The sequence below is a fragment of the Bos mutus genome, chromosome 7 (genome assembly GCF_027580195.1).
Source record: "Bos mutus isolate GX-2022 chromosome 7, NWIPB_WYAK_1.1, whole genome shotgun sequence".
Classification (NCBI taxonomy): domain Eukaryota; kingdom Metazoa; phylum Chordata; class Mammalia; order Artiodactyla; family Bovidae; genus Bos; species Bos mutus.
The window spans coordinates 86788524-86798248 of NC_091623.1; the positions used below are offsets into that span (position 1 = coordinate 86788524).

The 9725-nt window shown below is 52.8% G+C and overlaps 1 protein-coding gene across 1 annotated transcript; it reads right to left on the reverse strand.

Moving 5' to 3' along the window:
- Positions 1-200: 200 nt before the first annotated feature.
- CXCL14 (C-X-C motif chemokine ligand 14) lies at positions 201-8559 on the reverse strand. Its single transcript, XM_005890395.3, has 4 exons — positions 8284-8559; positions 8004-8109; positions 4270-4383; positions 201-1351 (listed from the first exon to the last, which is right to left on the reverse strand). The coding sequence occupies exons 1-4, from the start codon at positions 8345-8347 to the stop codon at positions 1336-1338; spliced, it is 300 nt and encodes a 99-aa protein (XP_005890457.1). The 5' UTR covers positions 8348-8559; the 3' UTR covers positions 201-1335.
- Between the last annotated feature and the right edge of the window lie 1166 nt (positions 8560-9725).

Genomic DNA, 9725 nt, shown 5'->3' on the forward strand with positions numbered 1-9725 from the left:
GGAAGAATCAACAGCCTTGAGACCTGGGTTTCTGTCTTCAGGACATTCCATAGCGGTGGCAGTGCTGACTGGTACCTGGGAAACACCAGTTTTCCTTCCCAGTACCTTTGTCCCTGTTTATTCAGGATGTAGTAAACATTTGATTGTCATCCTGCTTTAATTAAATAGAAAAAAAAGTCAGTACTCTAGAATTTTGGTACATTTCAAATATATTTTATTACTTTTCTTTTTGTCTTAGAAAGAATATCAAACCTGCATGCAATGCTAATGGTTCCTGACATTTACATAGCATATGACACCATAGAGCAATGCCCATGTAGGGCTGGCCTTCCTAAGAGAATATTTACAAAGGGAAGGGCATGTGGTCATCTTAAAGAGGACTGCACCAGAAGACTGCACTGTTTAACACTGAAGGGTTACGTCGGGAATCACAGAGAGATTGCTTTAGTACTGCATATTCCATTGTCGAGAGGGAAAGAAACAGGCTTTGAAGGCTCTTGCTCGTCAACAGCACGTGTGTCTGTAGTTGTATATTGTGCATGTATTTGTATAGATTTAAATTTTCTCCTAAGATTTTCACTGACAGTGTCAGTAACTTCAGGGGCTTTCAAAGCATTAAAGATTGAAGCGGTGAATTTTTCACAAATGCTCACGTTAGAGAGAAGACCCAACCCCTTCCTTAAGGACCATCTATCTGCTTCACCATCTGAGGATCTTGGAAATGTTTTCAAGGATGTGTAAAAATTAACCGCAGGGATGAAGCATATTTCTCTGACAGCCAAACTTGAGTTCGTCAAAGAGCAGATGCAGAGAAATCTGCTCTGGCTTGCCCTGTGACTGGGGCCGCTGCCGAATCCCCCCAAGGCTGTGACCGGCTATGAGCCCAGGAGAGCTCGTGGCCCCTGTGCCGAGGCGCCAGGACTTCTGAGTGGAAGCTTCCTGCACTAGGAAGGGAGCGATGCTGTTATGAAATGTCTCAACCAAGTTCCCTGTTCCTCCCAGGCGCTTATAAAGCTCAGATGTACAGTGATGTCTGGACAAAAAAAAAAAAGCATTTTTTTTTTTTAATACAAAGGAAAGGCATGAGTTTCCCCACTTTTCAGTAAAAAGCGGCTTGTGATGAAATCTGGAGCGCGAGAGAAGGATCTCACATCTGGAAGCCTTTTGCACACAGCTATAAAATGTAAAAACTGACCCTCGGTAAAAAGTGCTTTGTAACAATATTTAATTTGTGTCTTATGCCTGTGAGAAAGAAAGGGTTTGTTTTTTGAATCTGCAAAGTCCTTTGCTTGTTTCCCAACCGGTGTGAAGTTTTCCCATCAGGGATTTTTCACCCTATTCTTCGTAGACCCTGGGAAGAGAAAACACCCACGTCAGTGGCTCAGGACATGAGGCAGGTAACACGCAGGCTGGTGTCTGAGCTGCTCTGTTCCTGGCCTGGGGAGTGCCTCTCCCAGGACCGCAGGAGCCGGGGAGGAGCAGGGACATCACAGAGGAGGCCCTCACATGGCCATGAAAGCTCCCCTGTACCCAGCTTTGACCTTTCTAAACAGCCTCCACCTCTGCAGTTTCTTTTTATCCTCAAAGCTCTAGGAAGCAAACCTTCCTGGTGTATGAGGAGACCAGGCACAGGAGACTTAAAGTCAGCCTGATGCACACAGAATGTCAGTGGTGGGAATGACATCTGTCTCCAGTGTGGATGCGGAGGGGAGCGGACAGGGGCACCCCCGCCCCCCATTTAGGCTTGTATCTTTGTGTTTTGTCAATCATACGTGTCCTCCAGGAAAAAAAAATCCCACTTCTAGCAGGCAGTGCCTCAGACCCAAGGATGGTTGGCGGGGCTGCAGCTGTCACCAAGGCCAGGGGTGCCAGGTCACTTCCTCTAGCAGTTACCAGGCCTGCGAGCGCTCCCGAGCTGCCTTTTCCCCTCACCTCCCCAGCCAGCTCTGTTTAGGTCCTTAAATTCCTTCCCTCCTGCCTCATGGCTGCCTGCCGTGGGGCCACATGTCACATTCAGAGAGTCCATCACTCCCTCTGCCTTGGTTCTGATTTCTGAGTAATTATGCACTGAAATCAAATGCCTTATGCTTCCGCTTCTGGTGGCAGTGAAGGCTCTGGGCTCTGAGCTTCTAGGAGCTCTCTAGTCTTGCCCATAGCCTGGGTTGGCTGCTGCCTTACCCTGCCTCTGTTCAAGGTTCAGCATTCTCCTCTCTCTGCAAAGATGACTTCAAGATAGTTCCTTTATTGGGACTTCCCTGGCAGTCCAGTGGTTAAAATTATGCATTCCAATGCAAGGGATGCAGGTATGATCCCTGATGGGGGAACTAAGATTCCACATGCAGTGCGGTGTGGCCAAGAAAAAAAAGGAGTTCCTTTGTCTCCACGGAGACATTTTCAACCTTTATAGAGGAAGGGGAGGTGAGGAGGACAAGGAAATGCCCACATCCTTTTCCAGGACACCTCGACATTCTAGGAAGGAGGGCATGTGGTGCTAAGTCACTTCAGCCGTGTCCGACTCTTTGTGACCTCATGGACTGTAGCCCACCAGACTCCTCTGTCCATGGGATTCTCCAGGCAAGACTACTGGAGTGGGTTGCCATGCCCTCTTCTAGGGGATCTTCCCGACCCAGGGATTGTACCCATGTCTCTTGTGTCTCCTGCATTGGTGGGCAGGTTTTTTACCATTAGTGCCCCATGGGAAGTTAGGAAGGAGGGATGAACTCCTTTTGTAAAAAAGTGATAGGAGGCCTGGAAGCAGAGGTGCCCTTATGCTCTCATCCATGGAATCTGCAGGAACAAAAAAAGCAGGGTTGCATGGGCCAGACCTGCCCCTTTTCCTCAAAGCCCAGGTGGAGGGGTAGGGGACAAAGTGCACAAAAGCCTGAATCTCCCAGCAACCTGACGAAGACTTGCCAGCGCTTCTGCGAACTGGCCCTGCAGTAGCCTCGTTCCACTTTTGATGACGCAGGGCCCGGAGGGTGACTGGACGGGACTGGACAGGACATGTCCTGCGTGTGTCATGTGAGCTGCCTGCCCTGACCAGAAAAAGGGCTTCATTCTCATCAGATTTTATAAAAAATCATCTCTCGCTCTCATCACTTTCTATTTCAAGCAACTGCAGATGAGGCAGTTTTGGAGCAGCACAAAAGGCCCAGGTACTGGGGATGGGCCCAAGCGTCAGCTACTGGAGAGCTGGTCATGGGCAGAGCTTAGGCTGGAAGGGCCTGCTGGTAGGTGGAAGTGGGGTGGGAGGGCGGGGCTGGCACTGCTGTAGGAGGTCACCTTCCGGTGACACCAGGAGACCTAGCTCCCTGACTTGTGCTCCCAGGCGAGTCACTCCCCACCCGCACTGAGCTCCCCTGTGGGATGAGGTGCAGGCCCCAGCTCCTGAGGAACTCACCTCTGTGTGTGTGTGTGTGTGCATGCACATGTGTACATGTGTGTGCACGCTTCCTAATCATGCTCTGCGAACACAGTGTAAACAGTCTCTGAGTGTGTGAGAGGCAGGTCTGCTCCAGGACAGGCTCACCTTTAGGAAGCACAGGGGAGCCAGGAACTTGTCTGCCCTTTGAGGACAGACATGGGACCTGAGGCGATCAGAGCCAGGAAGATCTGACTCGGAAAGCTCTTTTCTGAAAATGGGGAAACAGCCCGAAGAGGGCAGACATCTGTTTCAGGGCTCTGGTCAGCTGGCCGTTGCTGCCCCTTAGGGTAAGAGTGGCTCTGATTCTAAAGGGTCAAGCCCAAGGTCCTTCCCTGCACCTGCCGCAGAAGGAGTGTATCAGGTTTCTGGGCAGCAGAGGGGCATGGGGCACCTTGAGGGAAGATGGTGTGGTTGGCAAGGAGTTATCCTCATCATCATGTGGTTGTAGCCAGTTTTAGAGTTAATGAACCTTAAGCAATTGTGTTTCACCAAACCACACAAATCACCGAGAGATCCACGCCAGGTGTTCATCCAGCCGTTCGACCAGGGGAAACTAGGGGTCAGAAAACTTAAGTTACCTAAATAAGGAGAGGAATTAAGACTATCACAAACTTTAGTTCACTAAAGAACTTTCGATGCTTACAGCTGTCCAAGAGAGCAGTAAGTATAGCACTAAGTGGTGAGTTCCTTGTCCCTGGGAGTACGTAAGCAGCATCTGGGTATCTGCTTACTGTGACAACTGTGGTGGGCATTCATGCCTTAGAAAGGCTAGATGACCTCGAGGGAGTCGAGGATCTGGCTTTGGTAGCATAGTGGGAAGGAAGGTGAGGGGTGGTGGGCCATACCTGCGCTTCTCGTTCCAGGCGTTGTACCATTTGATGAACCGCTTGGTGCTCTGCAGCTTGGGGTGCAGGCAGTGCTCCTGACCCCGGTACCTGGACATGCTCTTGGTGGTGATGCTGAAATGGAGGAAGGTGAGGTGGAGGATTGAGAAGCCAGAATGACAGCCCCTCCGTGTGGCTCCCAGTCAGGACACTGAGAGACTGTGGCCTCCTTTCAAAGCGCCCTACCCATATGTGCCCTCCCTGGTTCCTTCATAAAAGTTTCTGGTTGTCCCCTTAATCTCTGACTCCACATTCAGGTCTAGCCTTGTACAGAGTGATGGGCTGTCACTTTTTCTGCTGGAGCCCCCAGAGTCTGGGAGAGTCCCTCCCCACCCCCCACAGCACTCATGCCTCCCTTAGGGAACAGATGTCAGGGGACCCTTCCAGCTTCTCCAAACCTGGGATGGAGACGTGGAAAGAGCTAACGCCAGCATGGTATATGTGCCAAGACCTCATTCCTTGGATTTGAGGCACTCCATGGCTGGGCTTGAATGTGCTGTGGTCTCTGTCTGATCTTCTAAACCCTAGTTCCCTGGATCCTCTGCAGATTGTTCTGGGGCTGGGCATTTGTTGACCTTGAAGCTGTCTTGTTGGCCTTGAAGCCCATTCTGACTCCTGAGTGTGAAGTCCCAGTTATCTCACCCTTGGGAAGGAAAATAAGACTGCCCTTCAGGTCTCTATCCACCAGTGTCCCAACACCAGTGGAGATCTAGCCACATGGTAGAGAAGCAGGTGGCTTTGTACAGAGTGTAGAGCCTGGGTTTGCATTCCAGATCTATCTCTGGGAGCCTCTTTGAACCCAGTTTGCTCATCCATAACATGGGTATAATGATAGGACCTACCTCTTAGGGTTATTGAGATGGTTAAAGATATAATCTATGTAAATTGCCTAGCACCATGAACAGTTACTGTTATTAGCCATTGTCATGGAAGACAGGATGGCCAAGGAGAAGCCTTGTGAGGTCCAGGCTGGGAGCGGGGGAGGGCAGGAGAGGCTGCTGCCCAGAACTGCTGTGTCCTTCTCGGCCAGGACTGGGCCAGGGTGGCAGGAGCTCAGGTAAGGAGGAAGGATGGTGTTCAAGAATGAGGGCCCAGCTAGTGGACATGGGAGAAGGGAAGGCAAGAGGTGAGGATGCCACTCCCTGGGAGGTCGCACGCAGGAGGGAGGCATGCTGGGTGCTGGGGTGCAGGCTGAGGGGGCAGAGAGAGCTGGTTGGAGGATGGGGTGGGAGGAGTGGCAAGGGAGGGAGTGCAGTCCGCTAGCACTCTGTGGGTTCCTAACTGAAGTGTTAGGGTGCCCGGGCCAGGTTCTAGAAAGGATCAGGGTTGCCATGAACTCTAGGTCTGCCAGTTGACCGGGAGAGGAAATCGAATTGTGATACCGCAGTGGGGACAGAGTATTTATGGGCAGCCTGTTCTCTTCCCTTCCCTGTGCTCTGAGTTTCCAGGGCCCTCACCATGGCCTCAGCCTCCCAGGGCAGGGACAGGCCTTGTGCTAATGCCAGGTGGCTGGGTTCTGCCTTCGCCAGCCCTCTCTATGAGACCTGGGACTGCCTGGGTCCCTCGTGCCAGATCTCAAGCATGGGGCACTGCTGTGGAGTGGAGTCCAATTCCCTCCCCCGTAGTACCTGGTCGCTCCACAGAAATTTAGCCTGTGTGTTGCTCTCTGCCTACAATGCTGCTTTTGCACTTGGAATAAAAGGCTGTGGCCAAGCCAGATAAAAACCCCCTCCTCAGTTAGGTCAGTGTGCAGGCTGAGGATCCCACATCCTGAAGATTGGGGCAGCAGGGGAGGACCCCACGGAGCTCAAATGCTCAGTCATAACACGGGGACTTGGAAACTTAGTTGTGGGGTGAAGACATGAGGATTTCTGCCCCCAGCAATTATGCAGAAATTCTGGGCCCTGTGTCCCTGTCCTTAGCCGTTCTGGGGTACTGAGGGTTTCAGTAAGAGCTCAGGGGGTACGTGAAACAGATTGCCCTTTCTAGAATCTTGACTCTCCTGGATCCTTCTGAGTGCAAGGACTCCCACTTGCAAAGCAGGCTGCACCCTGAGCCTCATCAGAGATGTCTAGGTGACACAGGGTGAGCTGGAAAACTTTCTTTAGTTCCGCTTTGGGGCTAAAAACCTGCTTTGGCCAAAAATGCTGGTCCCTCATGCAGTCTGAAGAGCTCTAGGAGCTTAAGAAGGGAGAAGACCTCCAGCTCTTCAGGGACCGGGGTTGGGTCCTGGGTGTGAAGTGGAGGTTTAGAAGAGGGTGTGTGCAGGGGTGTCCTGAGACCCCTGCAAGTTTTCACAAGGCTACATAAAGCTTTCTCACACACTTGCCTGCCGTCAGTTTCCTTTCTATCCTGAAAAGTGTAGCCACGAAAAAGAGCAAGCCTGTTGACGGCAGGTTCTGTCCTTTGGAGATGTCACTACATCTCATATCCTATTCCATTTCTCCTGTGAGGACTCAGTAGCTCAGCTTGGTGCGTGGGGCATCCTTCAGCACTGAGAGGAATGCAGAGTTAACTTGCCATGTCCCTGTCATTTTCAGCCTGAGAGAGCTGAAAACCCTGAGGGGCTTGTAGCTCTTCCCTCAACTGTGTGACCTCTGGCCCCCTACCCTTTTCCGGTAGTTTTTCTGGACCTTGGTCTGCAAGGTAAGGGGCGGACACAGGAGTCACTTTAGGTACCCAGGAAAGAAGGCAGAGGGATTCAGCTCAGGCCCAGTATTTTCTGAACTCCCCTAACTTCAGCGCCACTGTGCAGCCCCCAGGTGGCAGTGGGAGGGGTCGGGGGGTGGGTGGGAGCTGCCGTGCAGACACTGTGTGGAGGCCTTTGGGCCAGCAGGGCCAGAGAATGGAAGGCACTTGCCCAGACTGAGAATAAAGTGTGTCCTGTTTCTGGGGGAGGGGAAGAGGGGCCAATGGTCCGTGGCAGATATTTGGTAGCGGGTTTGCCAAGGGCTCCTTCCTGGCCAAGAGCGTATTGATGGGGAAACAGTGGTGCTGGCCTCAAGTGGTTAATTGGGAAGGCAGAGGAGCAAGGAAACTCAGTGTTCTCTTGCTCTGCCCCACTTTTTAAAATATTCTCTGCATCCCCACCAAGCAGTGCTCCAGCCTCATGGCATGTTAACCCCAGCAGAGCCCTTTCCACAGGAACCCGCAGAAGTCCAGCTGGTGTTGGAAGAATGAGGAATCGCTGGAAGCCAAAAACCAGATGGCCATAGTCCCCCATCCAGAAAAAGGCCCTGAAAGGAGGTTCCTAGGACTTCAGACAATGTTTTAATCTCCCCAGTAACAGAAAGGCAGCACGCCTCAGTTTGGGTTCAAGTTTACTAGTTCTGGGTGTATTTTGAGTGACTTCAATCTGGTTGTTCTAAGTTGGCACAGGGAAACCATTTAACCCTGGATTGTCCTAGAAAGGTGGACTGTGCCACACCTAGGCTATGGCTATCCGTCGCACACCTAGCAAGGGTGAACTCAGGGGAGAGGCTGTTTCCGGAGCACAGTACTGTGACCCTTTTTTCAAACTCTTCCAGACTGCCGTGCCAGCGTCCTAAGGACTCGCTGGGCAATTGCAAAGGCTCGCCAAGGCCTTGACAAAGGCTGAGAGAAAGGTTTGTTAGGCTGACCCAGCCCCAAGTTGTGCCCCAGCACCGGGTTTAAGAGCAGCGCGCACAGGCTCACGGCGAAGAGCGAGAACTCACATAACCATCTTCTCCTCGCAGTGCGGGTACTTTGGCTTCATTTCCAGCTTCTTCACGTCGCTGTAGCGGATCTTGGGTCCCTTTCGGGAGCACTTGCATTTGGACCCTGAAAGAGAGATCGCGCGGGGGATCGCTCAGTTGCGCGCGGGGTCTCCGTCGCAACTCTGACCACCCTAGATGCCCGCCCAGACCCTCCGGGATCCCGGGACGCTTAGCAGTTGGCGCCGGGGGTTCCCCAGGACGGGCCGGGCAGGCGCCCAGGGACCTCCCAGGAACTCACCGTCCACGCGCGCGGCACACAGCGCCAGGAGCAGCAGGAGCAGCGCGGCGGTCAGGAGCCTCATGCTGGCCGAGAGGCGCGGCGCGAGCAGGTTTTCGGGGAGGGCGCCCGCGCGTCCGTGTGCTGTGCTTGGCTCTTTCTGCCCGGAGCGCGCCTCCCGGCTCCGCTCACTCCCGCTGCGCCCGTCGGTGGGAGCTTCGGGGCTGTGGCAGCGCGCTGCGCTGTGCGCTCGGCTCTGGGCTCTCTCCACAGCCTCCCTCCGCCCGCCCAGGCCTCTTTTAAATCCGCTCCTGCCCTCACTGCGAGCGAGCTCATTAATATGCAGAACCACTCGGTGACTCACTGAGATTTCTCAACGCGGCGGGGGGAGGAGACCTTCCCCGCCCGCCGCCCGCCCCGGACCGCGATCGCAGCAGCGCACACTCGGAGCCACGCGCGCACTCGCTCCTCCAAAGCTCACATCCGCTACCCTTTCGCTGTCACACGCTCTCTCCTTCACACGCTTGCACACCCAGGGTCTGGCATGCACACAGAGCCAGTGCCCGGCGCCACTTGACGGTGGAGAGAGGCTGCCTAAGGGCACGGCTCTTCTGATTCACAAGGTTCCCTCTGGCCTGCTGTCGTGAGCCGCGAGGGGAGACCCAGGCCCGAGGCCCAGATTTTCTGAGACCTGAAAGGGATTTGGGGCAGTGCCAGGTGTGAATGCCAGCAGGCCTGACTCTAGGGCGTGAGCTGTCTCTATTGGGCCAGCAGCCCTCGTGGCCAGAGCACAGGCCAGGTTTGGAGAGTGGTCACGGGAAGGATGTACAGCAGCGCAGCCGTGTCCTGTGATCCTGGAACTGGCTCAAAGAACGTGTGTGAGACGCTTGGTTACTCTGAAAGGAAGGCTTCCAAAAGTATGTGGTCCCACAGGCCATCACAGGTTCCACTGTCACATCATTCTCAAAACTTAGGTGGTGGCTGGGCAGGGAGACATGACAGTGATAACCATCTGGATGAAGTCCATGCCATGGACATTGTGCCAGGATGTATGGTGTAGTGTGGACCCAGGCATGATGACAGAAATTCCAGCTCCATGAGTTACCAGTGGTGACTTAACCACTCTAAGCCACTCTCATTGTCTATAGGGTGGGAGGAGTCACAGTGCAGCTGTGAGAATTCCGTAAGATCAGAGGTGGAAAGTGTTTGAGTACCTGACCAGCAGTTAGTGCCCAGGAAATGTTACCTACTGGCATCATTATTTTATGTGTATCTATGATATATTATGTATACTTATATATAGTATATATGTGTGTATATACATGTGTATATGCGTGTCTATGTGCTGTGCTGTAAGTCACTTCAGTCGTGTTGATGTGTGTCTATGTGTGTCTATACATATGTGTATATATATATACACGCACATAAAATTCCATTTTTTTTACAAGTTTCTTTCGAAGTTG